This window comes from Limanda limanda, chromosome 11 (assembly GCF_963576545.1).
Source record: "Limanda limanda chromosome 11, fLimLim1.1, whole genome shotgun sequence".
Classification (NCBI taxonomy): domain Eukaryota; kingdom Metazoa; phylum Chordata; class Actinopteri; order Pleuronectiformes; family Pleuronectidae; genus Limanda; species Limanda limanda.
The window spans coordinates 14,230,510-14,251,742 of NC_083646.1; the positions used below are offsets into that span (position 1 = coordinate 14,230,510).

Consider the following 21,233-nt stretch of genomic DNA (forward strand, 5'->3'; position numbering starts at 1 on the left):
AAGCTGGAGTTGTCCTCCTGGCTTTGTGCGACGTTCTCTAGGAAGGAGCAGGAAGGGGGACGGAGTTGTTTTTAGACATTCAAGGCCAGTGCTTTCCTTAGTTTACCTCTCGTAGTGCAATGGTAGAATAATAACAATAATTGTTCGCTCGTTAAAGTTTGCTCTCTATAAATGGGGTGTGGTAAGATGAATTCTCGATCGATACAAGTCACTTTTGTGATTGAGCTGATTGTTGTAGTAAGGGAATGAAGTTGCAACTGATTGGGAATGTTTCGCCCAGGCATTTTTACCTATTATGAACATATCCGAATAAAGATTGAAGGGGATTAGCTTTTCCATTACATTCAATCAGTTTTGTATCAATAGCTCCAAATCAAAACATTAACTTTGTAGGTCGAGACCACACACTATTGTAGAGAGAAACACAACAGTTGCCATGATGAGCAGAAGCTTGGCAGCAGCAGCGGAGAGAGAGAAAAATCTCCCATTTAACCGGAAGAAACCTCTAGCAGAATCAGACACAGGATGGGCGGACATCTGTGTCAATGGTTTGAGTTGAAAAGAGAGAAACGGGGGAGAGAGGAGAAAGAAGAGAAGAGTAAGGAAAGTGGGGAAACTCACTTAAATTATATTCTCCTTTAAATACATATATTGAAGGTGAGGGCAACAGGCATCCTTCTAGCCAGTTACTTTGGAACAACAGAGGAGCATATAGAGGAAGGATGAGACTCACCTCCTATGAAAGAGAAACAGCACCTAGAGATGGGGACCTTTCCTCATCCAGCAGTTTGCTGCATCAGCAGTTTGCAACAGAAGCACAATTGGATGGCTTTGCCAGGAGCCAGTCAAGCGTCACACTGCTGACAGAGGAGGAAAAGATATAATGATAATAGAGAAAGTGTTCATATGAAGAATGAATGTCCTTGCTTCACCCTGATCGATACATTGAATCACGCCGGTCCCTCTGTGAGCGAGCTGAGCAACTGACAGGCTTCATTCAATTAGGAAGTGTTGAGGACTTTAACTGAATTTAAATAAAAACAGACACTTTGTGCTCGTACACCAGCTTAATAATAAAACATTCCTCTGCTGCACCACTAGTGCTGGTCCAAGTGGCCGCCAGTTATTTCATTATTTATTATTCTACCAGTGTCAGACGGGACATTTTGACAGGTAACAATAGGAAAAGCACAAGTGTTAGAAAGGAAATGAATCACTGGGACTCTCAAATGTTATCAGGAAGACCTGGGCTTCAGTGAGAAGTGTCTGCTGTGAAAAAGGTCGATTAACTTTAGAGTTGATAGTGTGGCGCCAAAAAAACTTGATAAATCCCCCACAAATTAATCAGCAAACGTTATAATATTCATTTACCCGAATCATTCAAGTTTGTCTTATGCTATAAAAACTCTAGTGCTGGAACTGTTTGATATCATAGTCTTTGCCTTGTGAAACTGGGATGGATGTTCATTCATTCGATTCATTAAATATGAATCAAAAGCGCTTAATCTGAATCTACTAATATCTTTGTCTATTCAATTTGACTGAATTTATAAATATTAAAGTGCCGATAAATCATACGTCCTGCCAGAAGTTCATCTGGCAACTCTGATAGTTAATTATTAACATATTTGCTGATTATTGTTCAGATAATTTTACTCCTCTCGTCCCTCTCTCTCAATCTTATTTAGTGATAATATATTGATAGTTTTCTCAGATCTATGCCTCTTTCTATGCTTTTCCTCTATAACCTGCTTCATTGTATTCGCTCACAACAGTAGTGTTGCTTTAGTGCTTGTGCCCAAATGACCTTAAACCCACTCTCACGTAATCCAGCTCCACCCGAACAAGTGTTTGACCTTCCAGTGTTAAGTATCCTGCCCTGTCCCGAAACTCAACTCTCTCCTGCTTTCGGGAGATTTTGAAACTTCCTTTTTGGGGCTGTCTGACTGAACCAGATGTTTCCTGAACCCACGGTGTTCATAACTCACTCCCCTCCCCGGTACTGAAAAGGCAAGAGAAGGACGGAGAGGGAGAGAGAGAGAGAGAGAGGGAGAGGGACTCTGTCACTCACTTTTAGTAAAGCCAAACACGCACACAGAAAGATACCTGGCGTCCAAGTGAGCCTCTCTGCTACAGAGCTGATCAAGGTGTTCAGCGGCAGAGATTTACTTTAGCTACAAGGACAGAAGACTCACACACATAGAAACACACACTACACGTACAGTCATTTTTCGAGCTGCTCCTTCCTACTTTTTTGAAACTATCCTGCTCTTTTGCTCTGGTGGACAGCCAGCGATGTCGTGGGACTGTGGCCTCAGGTACATGTTCTCTGTGTCCCCCCCGCTGCAGCCAGGGAGCATGTGCATCCTGCATGACAAGGAGGACCTGTCCAGACTGGAGATGGTCCAGAGACTGGCCAAGGATGGCTGCCGCTTCCTGCAGAACCACAGCAAGGGCCCGGAGAGGACATGCGAGGTGAGACACACAACAACAACAATGGTGCAGTCAGAAAAAGTGCAGATGCTTTTATAGTTTTCTTACATCGATATAGTATTGATGCAGAACTGCAGCCTCAGTTTCAAATCCTCCTCTGAAGTGTTTCACTGAACAGTGGCTTCATAAGAGTGAAAACATCAGTCAAGCTGCTTATCTCACTGTGAGTCATTAGGAACCCTCCTCAATTAGCATAGTTTCTCCTTGAATATTCACTGAGAGGACATTAGATAGTCTGTTTTACCCTGGGCTGCACTGTGGTGTTTTAACGTCACACTGCTTCGTGAGCATTGAGCGTGAGCATCCTCTCTTGCACCCCCCCCCCCTGCAGTGTCTCATTAATCAAACTGATGTTAGGTTATTGTTTGTGTTTATTGCTCCACACACATTCTATAATGCCTCTGCTTTCTCTGAGGGGGACTGCTTGTATTAAGATTCTGTCCAGACAACAAACTTCTCCTCTATAAACTCTATGCAAATATAAAAAGAGAACCAAATAGACTGCTGCAAAAGAGCCATAATAACTACACAAATGTATAGAAAACATCAGAACAGTATACTGTAGAGTGCAGAGTATTCAAATGTGAAAAGATGTACATTATAGATGCACTATGTATTTACAGAAACTGAATATGCATTAGGATGGAGTTGGTGTTCTATGTATAATTTCAAAGGGCCATCTGTCCTTATGGAAACTCAGGTACTGTACATTCAAGTGGACTTTATAAAACCATTACATCACCTGCCAGTTAGCTGCGTAGGAGACATCTGATTGGCTGACCTCGGGGCGGGCTCAGCTTCTCCCTTCCTGCCAGCTGTATCTGCGTGTTACCCTGCTCAACAATGGCAGGAAGAGTTGACGCAAGTGGCCACAGCTCCATGCCAAGACATTGTGTGGTTTCAGGGTGGATTCCAGTGCATCAGGTCTCTGACCTTTTTTGGCCCGATCTCTTTATCTATGTTGTCATTCAAAATAATGACCTTTCATCTGCATTGGGCCAACTGCTAATCTGTGTGTGAACAAATGTTAGTGCTGCAAAATACAACAATCTGTCTCGCTTTTATTGTTTCAGTCACATGCTTTGGAACAAACTTCACATACTGGGAATTCAAAAGAAAATGGAGTGTACCGACGACACGTGCATTTGTCATTTGTGTAATCCTAATGGTAATGATCAGAAATGCTGCCCCTGTATTTAGTACGTACCATTATCTCGAAATATTAAGATTATGGAGATTATCTAGCAGTCAAAAGTAATCCAGTGATGCTACAATGCACATACTCTTATAGCATGTGACTCATGATGCAAATATCTAAGCCCAGACAAAGAGTTTAGCATTCAGTTTAATCCCAGCTGGCGGAAACAGGGATGCTTAATACACAGTAGGCTGCATGTCAGTGGAAATATACGAGCAATTCTAAAGCAGGAAGTTCATGGATGTTATGTAATCTACTTTAAAATAATAACAAACTTTCACTTTTAAATCTGTGGGAATATGATTTGTGTGTGTGTGTCTCAATCTGAGTTTGCGTAATCAGTGTAAAAGTATCCACAAATGCGTACTGCGATCTGCATATGTGTTGGAATCTGTGTGTGCATTTATAGATTTCTAAATATTCACAGTTCTTTGCCTGCAATTCCAGATTTGTACTTTTTACAATCTAATATCACATTTAAAGATTATAAATCAACACGCTTATAAATCTGATTAGGCACACATAGATTGAACTACAGTTACACAACTCTACACACACACAAACAATATTGTGACAAAAGTGATTGTTCCTTTGTCTTTTGATTATTTTCAAGGTTGCATCATCATCTTTTTACATTTGACATAAGATAATACGATTATTTCATCAGCTACATTTTACTTAGCTCTGTACATGCATGTGTGCAATTTTATTACTTAACATTCCTATACTTGATAAGAGTGTATTAGTAGAGCTTAATGCTTTTAATAGAATTTCAAGCAAATTATTGTTGGATATAAGGATAATGAGGTGCATCTGCATCAAAGGCTCCTGAAGATGCAGATGCACTTTGGCTCCTGAAGATGCAGATGCACTTCGGCTCCTGTATGATCCACACTATTCCTTGAGATGAATTAAGTCTGCATCCTGTCAGGACTGACGTCTTTCGGGTCCCTGTAAATGTTCCATACCATACGTGCCAGAGCTGCAGCAGCAGTACAGAGACATCTGTGAGACATGAGACAGACACTGAAAACAGAAAGTGTCCCACGAGCCAGCGGAATGCATCTGGAACCCTGAGAGAGACAGTAAACCATTTGACCGCATGACTTTGTGCAGACGCCTGATAAGTAGTGTTTACTCTACTGCTAACAGTGTCCATGTTGGGAGGACTCCAGCGGTTGCTGTGAGTCCTGTGAGGGAAGGTCACCTCTAGGCTCGGGTAGGAACTCTACTGCCCTGGTGCTCTGTGTCATTACAAGCATCCACTCTAGAGGCCTGATTGTTTCTTACTATCAGGACACTGGTAGCCACGAAGCCCTGGGCACTCTGAGTAGTGGCCTGCAGCAGCCACGCCAAGATCAATAATTCATTGTTTGGAAAGGTTTGTTTGCTGTTTGACCTCCTAGTGGTACACTGATACACTGTTAATCATAGTTTAAAATAAAACAAATAGGATGAAGAGTACAGTGTTTGTCATGTCTCCATAAAGACAGAACCACCAGTGACTTTTTTTCCCAAGAACCAGGAAGCTAATCAGCGCACCATTCCTTCTCTTGGAATGTTCTAGGTCTTTGGCCTTTGTCAAGACTCCAACATCACGTCATCTTGTCCAGATAAAACTTTTATAGGACAGGACACATTCTTAGTGCATGAAATACATTTTGTGTGTGAACGTGGCTTCACGGAGGGGAGGAGTTAATGAGATGCCGCTAACAGATATCTAAACGTGGCTTTGAATTATGAGTCACTGCAGAGAAGGAATCTCCAGCAGACATTGCCATTAATGGTCCTTTCTGAGTCTTTGAATACCTCTCTCCTGTTTATAGATGTGACTGCATGTGGCCCGCCCAGTGATCGCCACAACAGTGTGTCTTTTTGTTGTGTTAGATATTGCCTGAGTATGTTGTCTCAATGTGTGTGAGCACTCTATGCATGTCTGTTTGTGTGTACACGTCCACAGATAAGTGTTTGTGTGCAGGGGAAGTCATGCTGAACTGAAAGTCTCTGGGCGCTTCTTTGCAAAAAAGGCAATTAGGGCAGAAAACTGCAACCACTTCCAGCCTGTCTGCCTGGCTAATTGCACGCACAGCGGCTTGTGTAGCATTGACTGATGGCTGAGGAGAGGGCGGGTGAAGTGACCGGGGAGGGGGGGGGGGTTGCGTTTTGCGTGCACCTTGCAGTGAACTCCTCATTAAGACCAATATTTCTGATCCACACTCTCCATTGTCAGGCAGCCATCTTTACTGCTCTTCAGAGATGCTGCAACAAACAAGCCATTGTGGTTAGAATGTACGGGTTAAAAAAGTCATCGAATGTTCACACTGATAAGTAATGTACGGTTTCAGACTCATTACACGAGAGTTTGCTTTAAGCTGCAAAACTAACTGTAACTACTGCTGTTGTCTTTTAAAATGCTGGAACGAAATGTTTTTCAGCATTGCAGCCTACATACAGGGATACCCCCCCTCCCTGCCCCTGTGCGTTAATTATGCGACGGCTATTAAACAGATTAAACAGATTCAATGACCAAATTAATAATCAGCTTGTCATTAAATCTAAAACGTGTCTAAGGAGGCGGATGGAGGAGACGGTCCCCTACTGAGGCTCAGACTGATAAGAAGGTGATTGATAAGGGTGACATTGTGGGAGACAGAGAGAGAGAGAAGAGGGAGACAGTGGACTAACAGTCTGTATGAATTCATAGGACCGCATGTTAGGAGCTATACTTGTACTTTAAAGTCCAGACCATTGTTTGCTGGCAGAGTTGAACCCCGTGTTGGTTTACGAACAGATCGTCCCTAGACACCACCCATAATTTAATAGGCTCACCATGAGATTCAGTAATTAAAATATGTATGAGTCTTTTATGTTAATCCCTGAATGGGCTCCGCCGATAAGGACTGAATAATGATATATGGAAATCCTCTTTCATTTACAGTGCAGGCTTTGACAGAGCTTTTATAATGGAAATCACTGGCGATTTCTGAGAGTGGGAGAAAATACAGGGAAATCTCCTTGGTGATAACGCATTTGCTCCCTCCCTCTCGTCTCTCTCGCTCTCTCTCTCTCTCTCTCTCCAGCCCCAGAGTGACGAGGCAGTCCGCGTGTGTCTGCGGGAGAGGGGCCACGATGTGCTCGTCCTCCAGAGAGTGTCGTCAGAGCGGCCAGCCCTCCCCGCATCGGCGAGGGGAGGAGGCAGGGAGGAGGCGAGGAGCAGGAGGTAAGCCTCCCCACTTCTCTCCTTCCTAGATTCCCTCTCTCCCTCCCTCCCTCCCCTCTCTCGCTCATCTGTGTCTCTCCCTCAGCCGTCTCCCTCTCTGTCTCTCTCTCCGGCTCACACACTCACACACTCACTCAGGCATGCTTACATCACAACTCTCTACACATAAGTGACCACATCAGATACATGTTGAGAGCAGCATGGGGCTGTGAGGCAGAGCCCTGCTGGCGTCCCTCCCATCCATCCCATCCAGGAGCTTTTTTCCAGCCGTGATCATACCGGGGCTGTCTCTGTGTGTTTGAGAGACAGACAGCAGCTGTGTCAGCTGGGGGTGGACGGATGCCTGGATGGATAGGTAAACAGGGCATGCAACAGTAACCACGGCAACATAGGGCACAGGGGACTCTGTGAGGATGGGATCTCGGCCACAGCCCCTGAACCTTTGGCAGGAGGAGGGCAGGCTGCTCCACGCTGCCCTGGTGGAGCAAGAGGAGGACGAGGACGATGAGGAGGGCTCCGGGGAGAGCAGCAGTGACAGCACCAGCCGGGCAGAGCCAGTGACAATGCCCACCTTTGACGTCCCCTACTTTCGCTACATAGACGACGAGGGGACGGAAGGAGAGGAGGAGTGGAGCAGTAGCCGCTCGCTGTCCTCGATCGAGGAGGACTCGTCCACTGACTCTGTTGTGTCCGACAGGTTCATGGTGGTATCAGGGACCCCCGAGAAGATCCTGGAGCACCTGCTGAATGATCGGACACTGGACGACGACCAGGGGACGACACAGGTCAAAGAGTCAGGTCAGCATATATATATATATATACTTTAACATCCTGCAACAAACCTGTTTTTAGTGCATGTTTTCAGTTTGTTTTATTTTAGAGTGAAATTATCTGTCAGCTGTATTCAGTGGTTCAGTTTGGTGGTCAGAACAACTTTAAGAATGGATTAGTAAGATGTTGTGTCCACAGAGGTTTTGTGTGTATGTGGTGAGAGGGATACCTCCCTTTATTCTTTTTTTTTAACTCCCTCCCCTCCTCTCTCCTCCTTCTCACAAAGAAGCTGAGACAGCAGCCCACAATATGACTTGGCCGGTCATGTGCTTTCATTCCCAGAATGCCACTAACTTTGAGCCTGTTAATTTAAAAGCCTGCGACAGAGTTAAATGTTGCTCGTATCAATTGTGTGAGGCTTTAATTGACTGTGTTATATGAGCTCCCGCCTCACAGCGACCACAAATCAGCACATTGCCTCTTATCCCAGCAGGTACATGATAATGTGCCACTGTTGCCAGGGCAGAGGAGACTCTGTTGCTGAAGCTGGAAAAGATGAGTTGATGAGAGGTGATGAATGAGAGCAGCAGCACAGTCAGTGAAGGAGAGGAAGAGCACGAGGAAGAAAAGGAGAAACAATATTAAAGGGAGATAAGTGGAAGAGGGAAGATGAATGTTCATATTTTTCCTTGGAAATGGAAATGGTCACAGATGATCTCTCATTGTGATGGAGAAAGGCTTACCCCACACCAGAGGTCGTTACTCATTCTGATGGGGAAGTGATGGGAATTGATCTAAATAGTCTCTCTGGAGATGTGCCTGTATTTGCAAAATCGGGCATTTTATATTCACAAGTGAGTTATGTCTTATGTTGAATTGCATATTTTATTGCTACAATCGAGTGTTTTATACCGATCGAGCTGCATTAGCAGTAAGATGGCTGCAATCGTCCGGGTTTAGTGTCTATAAAACAAACAAACCTGTACTGTACCTTTTAGCTAATTTCCTATGGGCTGGATAGTTGTTGATGAATCATTCACTTTGCAATGAGTGTATTGAAGTTAAGCCTCCATAGGGATCCTCATGCTGAGCGATGTAACCAGGGTCAAAGAGCCAGATACCTGACGAGCAGAATGAGCAGGAATTGATCCGCGCCCAGTGATGTTTAATAGTCCAGCTGGCGGTGTTGTTCTCTGTGTAAACACTGGAGCTCTGCATGCTCTCATGCTACTGTACAGTTTGTCCTTGGAGGTTCTCCTCAGCAGAAGCACAAGGACACAAGATCCTTGATTTCTTCAAGAAGAGATTTATTTCAACGTCCAAGAACATGCGCGTCTGCTTGGTCTCTGCGAGGGAGATCAATCAGAAAGATGGTGCAGCAACATGACTGATGATTGCAGCAATGTATTGATATTGCGTTTATGATTTACATGCCGTATAGAACATTAGAAAGCCAGATGTATCTCATCATGGTTGCACTCGCCTCCATCTTTACTCAACATTAACAATGCAGAGTAGCTGTATATCTTTTTGCAAGAGATGGCACTTTTCTGAAAGCACCACAGGCATGTTTGAGGGGAAGCAAACAGGAACCACTGCAGTGCTGGGAAGCTCTCTCATACTGTATGATAGGCCATCCTTCTGTGAGTTAGCATTGTGGGTAGTGTTCAGTGTTCAGCTTCTTCCCTGTGCCCAGTATCTAAGTGCAGCTATTGATTCGTGCTCTGCACAGATCCTCACTGGCTCTGCCAGTACTGACAGACATGTAATGGAACATTTGTGTTCATAATGAGAGGATTTTCCAGCTATTTTATTTGTAGTGAAAAACTAATAACATTAAGCGGGTGGATATATGTTATCTAAAATGTCTAAATACAGATTGTCGTATTAATTTCAGGCTTTTATGTCAAGTCATGGATTCTGGTGGTTACTGAGCCAATAAGTGACACATTAACATGCTAATATTCAAAGGTTGCAATGATCTATTCTACAAGTATTTATTAAAATGCTAAAGGGATTGGCAGGTGGATCGACAGGTTGATTGATCTGCCAGTAGATAGAGACGTGTGATCGATGAATCTATTCTGCATTCCCTCTGGTTTAGTTGCATGGAATTGGGAGTCTCTGATTCCTAATCAGAGTATAATACAGGAAAGCAGAATACAGACACATTTGTGGATTTTATATTCCATAAAATGTATTGTTTATTGTAAATCTATGAAGCACAATCCATGCACAAATATATATTTGCATTAGTGAAACAGTCATTATTTCCGCCAGACTGTTCGTATTAAATCTTTACTCATGTCATGAACATGTCTCAGGGTCTCCAAATTAAATATTTACACCGTTTCCCAGCTTCAGAAAACTTTGCAGCGTTTACCGCCTGGGGAGTTGTATGTAAGCTGCTTCTCATGAGAAAGTGCTTCAGTTAAGACAGCTTGCAGAAAACACTTAAACACACACACAGCAGCGTGAGTGATCAGCGTGTGTATCCGTGGAGGGGAAGCTGGCACAGTGCACTATTTGGGTGGGTGGGTGATCCTTTGTGTGTGTGTGTGTTGTTTTCATGGCTTTGTGTTGAGGTTTGTTGCGTTATTCTTTACGAGAGCTACTGTACATGTGTGTTAGTGTGTAACCTCTCATAAGCAGTGAGTGATGCACCCACAGCTGCTGTCCACGGATTAACATAATGATGTCAGTGAGTCCTGTGGACCAGAACGCACACAAAGGCTCTGGGAAGCCAGTGTGAAATTAAAGGGGAAGAATTTACAATTCTGGGGGTGAGGCACACTTACCGAGCGGCTGAGAGGAGGTCGGCCCTAATAGGATTTGTAAAGCTTTGCACTTCTGACCGCTCATCACATCTGGGAGCTACTGTCCTTTTCTTTTGCTTTTGTCCCTTTGGAAATGTGTTTTAGCAACTATGATGGCAATTTCCGAAACAAACTTTTATAATTTACTCTGAATAATTACTTCTGGGAGGCAGGGACTTTGTGTGCTTTAAAAAGACAAGATGAGATGAAGAGAGTCACATTTAGTTTTTGTGCTGTGATAATAAATAAATAAACCGGAAGTGCATTGAATGTTCTGGGGTCAGAGCGTGGGACAGTGACAGCTTCGAGTTCATCCGTCCAAAATGCTGCTTGTAAACGCGCTGAAGTGACGGCCAAGCAATATCAGATTGCCTTTCTGTGAGCGAGGTAATCACGATGACAACGTCAGGCCTCACCAGAGGTCAGCGAGAGTCGGCTGACACATTCACATTATTGGCTTATCTTCAGTCACACAGCCTGCGACAGTGACTGTGTGAGATCGAAGATAAAAGCAGGCAAAGGTTCGTTTGGACGGAAGAAATACGCACGAGTCATTATCTCTAGACCCGCCATGAAGAAAAATGTGCCATCAAAAGGTCCCTCACATTACGCCTCTGAAATGTCCCTGCTCGCTGCTTGTTAACTGATATTTGACAGCGAAGAATGGGCTCACCTTCTGGTATTATTAAGACGGAACGGGGAAACCTGAAGCCCCGTGTCTGAGCTGCCGAGTCAGTTTAAAGTTCAGGCGTACAGCTCAGCAAACATTAATCATTCTGTCATCAAGTTTACTGATTTACTTTCCTTTCATCGTAACACAGCACAGACCTAATGAGGCTGTGTGCATAGGATTCAAATGGTTTGCAGAGAGTGAGATATTCCGTTAAAGTCCATTCTTTGTGTCAAAAGAAGTTTGACCATATTTGTCTTCCCATGGTTAATAATGTGTTCCTCTTTGCAGACACACTTCTGGATGACTTTCTGCTGACCTACCCAGTGTTCATGTCAACCACTGATTTATGTCAAGCTCTACTGGGACAATATCCTTGAACACAGTGGGAGGTTTACTGGGAACATTATTACAAAGATTGACACAGACTGTATAAACCTTCATGAGAGGATGCTGCAGACAGAAGCTGGTGTTTCATACAAGCAAAATCAATTCTTTACTAACTCAAAGAAAACTCTCTTTCTTGCCACCTGCACTTATATCAACATCATACACACTGGAATCTATTCAGGCTTCACATTTGGCATTTGCTAGATCTTGCTCGCTGTATTGCACTTGTGTTGAAGCCTTAACCCAACCCACCTATTGCACCAAGCGATGCAGAGGGAAAGAGGACAGGAAGGAGGCGCTGGAGAGGAAACAGAAAGTTCTGCACCTGGCGTCGCAGTGGATGTCTCTCTGCAAAGACTTCCTGAGAGAGGACGAGCACGTCAAACTCTTCATGAAGGTAGGGAACGTGATGTACAAGTAAACGGGTGGAGCCTGGGCGTGAGGTGACTCAAACACAGGAGAAACTAAAACGGACATTTCCTTCCAGACCTTGTACCGCTACGTGCTGGACGACCTCTACGAGCACCCCGCCCTGGAGACAGATGTGAGGGAGTTGCAGAAACTCTACCAGCTGCATCGCAGACAGTAAGTGACCATGTTCAAACTCACATAGGAGATAAATACAGAAATTGTCTGGGTGGGTAAAATAGCCAGTATAAGAACTTTCGTCTGTTGGAAGTCTGAAAAGAAGCAGAGACACTGGCTGCTCTCTGAATACAAAGAAGGAGCTTCTTCTCCGCTTGGTGCTTTTATTTAGCTCCTCATCAATGAACCCTTTCAGACATCGAAGAGTTATCGCAGTGTTCACGGGCTGGTATGAGCCAGAATATGAAGGTCACGGACCTTTTCATCTTGAATCTTAAGAGTCGAGGAAACACAGGAATTGTGCGAATTAATGAAAAGCGGTAAGAAATGAGTCACTTGCCATGAGAGGAAAAGGGCGCCACCACTTGTTTGCTGGACACAAATTCCCTTCTGCTGGTTGTTAATGGTCACATATGAATTAATCACTATTAATAGTAATAATAATAAAATGATTGTGTAATTTAGTCAACAATCTAATATAATGCACACACATGAATGCACTGATCTAATGTACCGGGCTGATATCGGCTCTGTTATTGACCTTTCAAAACAGAATATGTTCCGGATGTAACGTCAACATCATCATTCCCACTGTCATTTATATTGATTCAGCTGTGACTGGTCGCTAACTCAGCAGTGTTACCTTCTATGAAAATGATCCCAGTGAGTAACACAAAATGAGCTTTACAGATTTTCAATTTGTGAAAAAGAAACTATCGATGCTCGGTGGTGGATACACTGAGTTGATTTGGTATTGGGGGACATCCAGTATGAATACAACGGACATAATACAAAATATAACCATCAAAATAAAGTAATACTGATAGTAATCACTTTCTTGTGCTGAGTTTAAAAATCGGTTTTCCAGGACATAATGTCAATACTGCCAAATTAGCTTCTATTTTACTTAGAGAGACCTCAGTGCGCTACACTTTCATAGAATGTAAGCTGGATTCAAATGAAATAACAGTTTAATTAAGGTTGCTAATACAACAAAAGGCCTTTTATTATACACAATTCAGCACTTATTCAAGTCTTTGTACGTCACAGGTGGTTTTTGTTTTTTTAGTTTGATCAGTTTAGCTTTATTTAAGTATCAGTAAAGATTGAAAACCAAAATCAGAAGTGTACCCTCAGGCGCTCACATCCCACAAAGTAATAAAAATGTTAAAAAAGAGATAATAGAGGATAATAACATGTTTTCCTCTCTCTGTACAAAACTAATGAACGAGCTCCACAATCCTGATTGTGACTGATTTGCTCTTTATAAAAACATCCTTCCACCAAGTTTCATGATAATCATCCAGTGGTTTTGTTTATTGCTGCTAACAAACAAATACATGCGGACGAAAACAAAATCTCTAGTGTTGATCAAACCTATTTAAATCTATCTGCACCTCATCTGTCTTTTAAGCCCTTTGTCACTGAGCACGCTTTCTTCACTGTCTGATTCTATTATCACATGAATAGAAAGGAATGATTGTCAAGATATAGATAGATAACTATATCAGAGGAGATTATACAAATAATATTATAATAATTCATATATAACACATATGTATATTGTTTTAAAAGCTGTTAAAGCTAAACATGTATAGATGAGTCCTGTTTACAAATAGACAAGACAAAGAACAGATACAAACATCACTCCGTCCTTCATAACAATGCTGTTAAACATATATGTAACATTGTAACATTCATTCCAACAGATCTCTCAATTGGAATCTAACATATTGATCTGTTTTGTTGCCACGTTACAGTTTCCTGGTTTTAATCAAATAAACAACATCCCAATGCTCTTTGACACCCCAGTGCCCCCCCTCCCCAGTCAGTGGACACATTGCCACACCCCTTACCAACTCCCCTTCCCTCAACTGCATCCTCCAATCCTCCATCCTCCGCCTCCCCGGGGACGCCACAACCTGCCACCCATTAGAAACCAGTGCAGATAATTCAACCTGGCTCTGCTGCTATTGTCTGATTCTGCTTTATTCATGTTTGTGTCCAGGGTGGGAGCTCTGCAACACCCACTGCTTATAAAGTACTGGACATAATGTGGGTGTCGCTAACTGACATACTCTACTATTTATGAGCTTCTCACAATCCGGCTCATCCCGTGGGAGGACGACTGCTTTGTGGCAATCTGCCGCTGAGTGAAAGCTAAAAGGTGTCATTTTTCATGGAGAGAGGACTCTTTTAATCCTCTCACTGACTTCCATCTGGTGCATAAGAAAAATAAAGAGTCCAAATGCTCCTGAAAGCTCCTGAAAGCCCACGACCGCTCGTCTCCCTAACGCCTTCTCGTCCCGCGGCCTTTTTAATTCACCGAGCTTATCGACACTCCACAGTGACTCGGCTTTTCGAAGAGAAACACCGCGAATGTGATCTTGAGCCGCGTGTTGACGTGACATTGGGGACTCGGGTTTTTCATTAGTGCAGGTCTGCCGCTGGCCCGGCGAGTGGGGAGGGATCCCTCAGGGCAGGCTTTGTGCCAACATGCCTATTGTGAAGCAAGGCCCAGTAGAAGCTGAGGGACGATAATGGACACGGGCCTATCCATCATGCTAGCCGGGAGTAACTGATGAGAATACGGTGATTACATGAAGGGATCACATCGGAGGGTCTAAAATCTTCAATGCACTCTAATCTCGCCTCAACACATGGGCTTAAATAATGGAGTGAATTTAGCAGAGGAGTATATACTGTATGTGTATCCACTTGACCCTATAGGCTGCATTGGTTTTTTATACTAGACAAAGATGAAGCCCAAGGAAAATCACCAGATCAGGTTCTTCAGGGCAGCTTCAGGTACGTCATGGTGCACGTGACTAAAAGATTTCCTCTTCTTTTCCCAGTACTGTGGATGAATATTCACCGCAGAGAAAGGTGAGTTATAAAATCTATTTTTTAAAGTATTACAGAAGGAATTTTATTGCCTGGTTCTCTGAATTGGGTGTCGAGACCATTGTCCTCACATTTCCTGCTGTAGACATTGTTCTACGGTTCAACCCGCTGAGCTCACAGTTCCAACGCAGCATGGATGTGTGTCAAAATCTGCGCATTTCCCTTCTTTTCAGAGCAAAGCACTTTTCCCACAATTGAGCCTGAAAGAGAACGGGCTCCAGTTCAGAAGCACGCAGAGGGAGACCAAGGATGGTAAGTCGTAAAACGTGGCGTTCTTCACACATTCCTCCCGTCATACGTTGTTCCTGAAGCTCTTGACGGGAGACATTCAGTCTGAACATAGGAACAATGGGAGTATTTCCAGAGAATGAATGGGAAGGTTTAAAAAATGCAACTACCTCAGTTATGACTTATGAATTCCCCTTTCCTCTTGAGGTGAGGCTTCTTTTAAAGGGCAGATTCACCTGCTGTGTATTCTATAAATGACTATACTGTATATCTGGTCTCTTTTGCAGTGCTGTGTCGTGTGTACATCACTTTGGAATCGTACCTGAGCACCAAGGCCCAGGCAGACGTAGTGGCCCAGGAGCTGCTTCAGGCGGTGGCAGAGAGGATGGACGTCCCCCAGGGGGAGCTAGTCCTCGTAGCTGTGACTTACACTGGAGGTAGATACCATTCTACTCAACCACATACACACCACCGAACCCTACATACAACTACAATGTAATGCATATTTAATGATGTAGACATGAAGTGTGGATTTCATTATATATGCTTATAAAAAACAAAACAACATTTTAATGCTATTGTATTACCCGGTCAATGATAAATCACAATAAGCAGTAGTAAAGTGACAAGTCATCAGCAGACCTGTTTAAATTTGCTCCAACACGACAGAAAAAGTCATTATACACAGCTCACTTTCTCACAATGCTTCACACTTATTATTTTTCCATACTGAGCCCAGACATGTATGTATGTGATTGCAATCAACAGAGCTGACCTAAATATATCCTGAGGAGGACAGCGTTAAAATGGCACAGTGATACAAACTCAGTCTGTTATCAGTGATTGAAATGACATGGCGACCTCATAGCGGTGCCTGACACACGCAGAGGCTTATCTCTATCTGCTGATAGCTGCACACACGCCGCCTGACACATTTCTAATGGCCCGCTGTTGTTTGTGATGTGTTTTCCTCCCCCTGCAGGTCGACTGCTCCTGCAGCCTCAGGACAGAGTTTTCTCTGATTCTCTCCGGCCGGTGGGGAGGTTGCACATATGCAGGAAGGACCTTGGAGAAGTCCTGGTAAGAGCATCACTGAAACTCAATGTCACTTCAACCTCAACATGCATTTACTGTAGTGTTTACCCTGTTTGGTTAAAGGCCATGAATAAGCACATTATGTGAACATTTCAGACTCTGGTTTATTTGGCCAAGTGAGTAAGAACACAGAAGGTCTTTGGTTCCACACTCTACTACACTCTGCTAGTACAGTTCAATATACAGTGTACATAGTGTTGAGCTGAGGTTATGCTAGAAGCTTAGTAACTCCATTGTCAGTGCTATTAATCATAAACAGCTTTGATCGTTGATTGAGATGTATTCGTTTTCCTCTTTCCTCAGTATCCGTTCACAGACAACTCCGAGCTGCAGCAGAGGACGGCTCGCATGTTCACGTTAAACACGTGGGACGTGGCCGTTGCTCTGACAAACTTTGACTGGTCCATCTTTGACTCGATACATGAGGTTTGTCCCACTTTTTGTCTGCCATTGATTTTTTTTAATATATATTTCCATTAGTATCTAAGTGAGTAGGAATACTCATAAACTAGTTCACCAATTTCCAAGTAATTGTATGGAGGGGCGGGGCATGACCCCCAAGGACGAACCCGTTAAAACTCGGAGCAGATCTGGAAAAATGGGCGGATCCCAGACCAGAGCCAAACACAAAAATAACTTAATGATATTATTGAAATCAAATTCATCCTGAAAAAAATTGGTCCTGACTGAAAATCCCTGCAGTCCTCAAGGGTCACAACTGTCAAAATCATATTCCCTGCTTTGTTCATCTCGTACCTGTCCTTTTTCCAGCAAGAACTGGTCTACTTCACCTTCAGCCGCAATGCCAGCAGTCACCACACTGTGGCGTTAGAGCTGCTGCTGCAGCGCTGCAACGAGGTGCAGCTGTGGGTGGTCACTGAGGTGCTGCTGTGCCCGACGCTCTGCAAGAGGGTCCAACTCATCAAGAAGTTCATCAAGATCGCCGCCCAGTGAGTAGCACACTCTCATCCCCGTGCATTTTGATTAGCAATTCATTGATTGGGATCACAAAGCCGCTGCTCCTCTGGCGGCTGACCACAGCTACAGGGTTTCACCTCTGATCTGGAGGGTGAGCGGTTTAGATTTGCATGGGAACGCTGCGCCCTCCGGTGGCAGATCAATAAACTGGAATTGCTCTCGAGCCCCTGGAAGTAACTGCAATGTGTGTCCCATTGATCTGTTCCAGCTGTAAAGCACAGAGGAACCTCAACTGTTTCTTCGCCATCATAATGGGCCTGAACGCTGCAGCGGTCGGCCGCCTCAGTCAGACATGGGAGGTGAGAATGTGCTTTTATTCCTGATGGGCAGGAAGTCTTTTTCATGTGCACTTCTAAAAAATCTTTAGTACACAGCGTCTGATCCTTTTTTTTTTACCTCTGCAGAAAATTCCTGGGAAATTCAAAAAGCTTTTCTCAGAGCTGGAGGCAGTTACAGTAAGTGTGACTCATGACCCGCAGTTCATACAACACACAGTCCAAGTCATCTGTTGCCTTTAGAAGAAATGAAAATCAATGACATTAATCTGGACTGTAACAGCGAACACGCAGCCGTGTTTCTGTGTGTACAAGGTGACGCAAACATGTTCTTCATTTGGAAACATCCGGCGAAACATCTGGTGTTTTAGATGATCATTAGTTCCCAGCGCTGCCATAATTCAGCTCTAACAAAGCGTGCATGCACAGGCACACACATCCCCCCCCCCCCCCAGAGGATTTAGACTCATTCGTTCTGAAAATGTCTTCACAGGATCCCTCGCTGAACCACAAGGCCTACAGGGACTCCTTCAGGAAGATGAAGGCGCCAAAGATCCCCTTTCTTCCTCTGCTGCTGAAAGGTGCGTTCATTATTCTGTCACTTCACTCACCACAGGACGGCTGCTGCAGCTTGGGGAGGGGGGGGAACTCCGTGACATATCTCTATCTGGCAGATCTGACAGGTAGAAACACACCTACCTTCCACTTCAAATACACTAAGAGAATATTCATCTGTTTTAGACATCACATTCATCCACGAGGGCAACAAGACGTTCCACGATAACCTGGTCAATTTTGAAAAGCTGGTGAGAGATTTTTCTACACTACTGCATGGAAGCAGCGCAGGAAACGGCTGAATTGAAAATGTCACATTTAATGACGCCTGTGTTTATCTTTATTTCCAGCACATGATCGCAGACGCAGTGCGGCTCATTCGACAGTGTCAGAGAGATCCCATGGGTCAGTATTCACCTCACATCTCTGCTCTGCTCAGAAACCATACAAACCTTTGTATGAAGTAAAGTTTCAAAATATATACATATGTCAAACTAAATATGTAAAATATATATTGTACATGTAAAAAGCACTGTATATAAATTATATACCTTTTTTCAAATTATAGAAATCAGTTCCCCAAACATGTGTGATTTTTTAAAATCAAGATCCATGAACTATTCTCTGAGAGATCAGCAAAAATGTCAAAAATAAACATCTCGCAATGTAAAAAAAGATTCCTGAATCCATCCCCCAATCCAGATCTGCACCAAAATGATAGAAACAAATGCCCAGGGGGGGGGAATACAACCTCCTTGGCGGAGCTAATAACAAAATCTTAAGTATTAATTTTTCCTTTCCCAAGAAGAGTGGGAGAAGAAAGTGCTGCCCTGGAAGCTGCTGTCTTCTCATGGGCATAAAACATTTATTTCTCTTCTTCTTCCAGGAAATGGCATCACCCAGAAGAGCAGCCCTGAGGGACGAGCCTACATCGATTATCTTCATATCATCGACAATCAGCAGACTCAGTTTGAACTCTCACACAGGCTGGAGCCACGTGCTTAGACAGCAGCTCCCACTGAGCTTCCCATGGCCACGGAACCCCCCCTCTATCTCTCAGGACTCAAAGTCAGAGGAGCACTGCGTGACCCTGACCGACCACAGGAGGGAGCCGCTCAATCAGGAATCTCTCACCGGAGACCAGATGGAGAAGAAGACTCATCTTAGGTTTGACTTGTGTAGACTTGTGCTGAGAACATTCAACACCAGCAGCAGGTGTTGACCCGTGTGTGTGTGTGTTTGTGTGTGCGTGTGCGTGTTTGTCACCCTGCTGCTGCTCCTGCTTCTCTGTCCTACATCAGGTCAAGTGCTGTTCTGAAAATAACCCAGCAGCGCCCCCCTGTGGTGAACCAGTAACCTGCAGAAAGAAACGTGTGCAGGCTCACATCCAATAAAAAACAACAACAAATTAATGTGGACAAACAGTGTTGAGCGTGGAGGTTCAGTCTCGACCAATCACCTGCCTTTTCAGAGCTTTTACAACAGATCACATCCACGACTCTAACATACATGTTACATCTTAATGTGTCCACAGACCGTGTGAATGAATTTGGCAACGACAGAAGGTCACAACATTTAACCAAAGAGTATTTCAGTCCTGTACCGTGCACACACATCGGTTTCCTCAGAGCTTCATACCATCCAGATGTTCTCTTCTGCCTAAAGCTGGATGTGCGGTCACCTCTGAATCAGCACAGCGTTAGTACAACAAGCCACTAAACTAGATCAAGACTTAAGACACAGAGAAAAGTATTGTTAAACCTACAGATTCTTATTAAACATTTTCATATATCGTTTTACATCACAGTATTCTCAAACGGTTTCCTTTTGTTTAAAGTGCAGTGATGTTGTTGAGCCTTTACACAGGTCAGATAGTGCAGGACATTAGAAACGGATATACAGTACACTGGGTTTCTTTGGTGTATGAGTGTCTGTCAAATGTGTGTGTGTGTTTTAATCGTGTATGTTAGTGCCAAATACCATAAAAATGCTCTTTCAATAAAAAAAACAACTGTTAATCATTGCTAAGTATCCATGTAGTTGAGCTTTGGACAATCAGCAGACACATCTGGTTCTTTCTTTACAGGTTTAAACACAATATGGTGGATTTTCTTCCTTGTTTCAAAGGATCAGACACACAGGTTGTTTTGTTTTGATTTGTTCAGCTTTAGCTTTCGGATTGTGGGACTGCAGCAACATGTCTTTACAAAGACAGCGACACAATGTCTCACAGCTTTGCCAACAGTAAAGTGATGCTGTGTTTTTGGGGGTGAACTGTTTTAAGAATGAAGAGCAATAGCAAAATTAAATACTGCAGCACCTTCTGGAGGAAGATATCGAAAAATGGAAGCCATTTGCTTGTGTACAATGTGTCGAAATGCTAACGTATACAACTGTAGAGCTTGTAGTCATGTGAGAGGGAATTTAGTCTCTACATTGATCTGTGGAAAATGTTCATTCTGAGTAGATGAAGTTTTGAGTGGAATCTTTATTTTCTTTGTATATTTTTGCATTTTAAAGCCGATGGTGAACAGTATCTTTTTTTTTCATAACCATTTTATCATAAAAAATTTACTGTACATTTTATTTATACTGTATATATTTATATACATGTTTAAATTCTGGATAAGAATATTTATTTATTTCAGAATTATTTATTTGTTCTACAGATTTTACAGTTTCCTTTCTGTTAGTTTTTATTTCTTGTACGCACTGTTTGGGCCGGTCTGCATGATGTGGTGAAAAACCCCGGATTGATCATCGCTGTCGACTGTGCATGCAATAAAATACTTTTGATCATCATGAGTTATTGTAAACACTTTTTTCTCCATGTTGAAGATGAGGACGTTCAGGATTAATTTTAACAGGCTAAGTGATAATTTATATACCTGACAGCAGTGAAGCTCAGATGAATCCAGGTTAACAGAGATAAGGTTTCAGTTAAATCTGTCAGTCCTAGACACTGATTACGACTGATGCTCATTACTTTACAACAGTTCCAATGTAAAACTGCAACTTCTCAGCAAATAAGAATTATGTTTGTTTTGTAGAATCA

The 21,233-nt window shown here is 43.2% G+C and overlaps 1 protein-coding gene across 2 annotated transcripts; it reads left to right on the plus strand.

The window, feature by feature from the left end:
* Positions 1-2,087: 2,087 nt before the first annotated feature.
* On the plus strand, positions 2,088-20,980 carry LOC133014010 (rap guanine nucleotide exchange factor 5-like). Of its 2 annotated transcripts, none has more exons than XM_061081109.1 (18): positions 2,088-2,475; positions 6,772-6,911; positions 7,609-7,709; positions 11,460-11,538; positions 11,811-11,955; positions 12,046-12,143; positions 14,999-15,029; positions 15,221-15,299; positions 15,563-15,712; positions 16,258-16,355; positions 16,674-16,796; positions 17,142-17,320; positions 17,557-17,647; positions 17,753-17,803; positions 18,117-18,204; positions 18,365-18,429; positions 18,529-18,583; positions 19,065-20,980. In XM_061081109.1, the coding sequence occupies exons 1-18, from the start codon at positions 2,296-2,298 to the stop codon at positions 19,181-19,183; spliced, it is 1,872 nt and encodes a 623-aa protein (XP_060937092.1). In that variant the 5' UTR covers positions 2,088-2,295; the 3' UTR covers positions 19,184-20,980. The 2 variants fall into 2 exon arrangements, with proteins under 2 accessions (XP_060937092.1, XP_060937093.1); XM_061081110.1 differs by having other exon boundaries at positions 6,772-6,897; positions 7,577-7,709.
* The last annotated feature ends 253 nt before the right edge of the window (positions 20,981-21,233 follow it).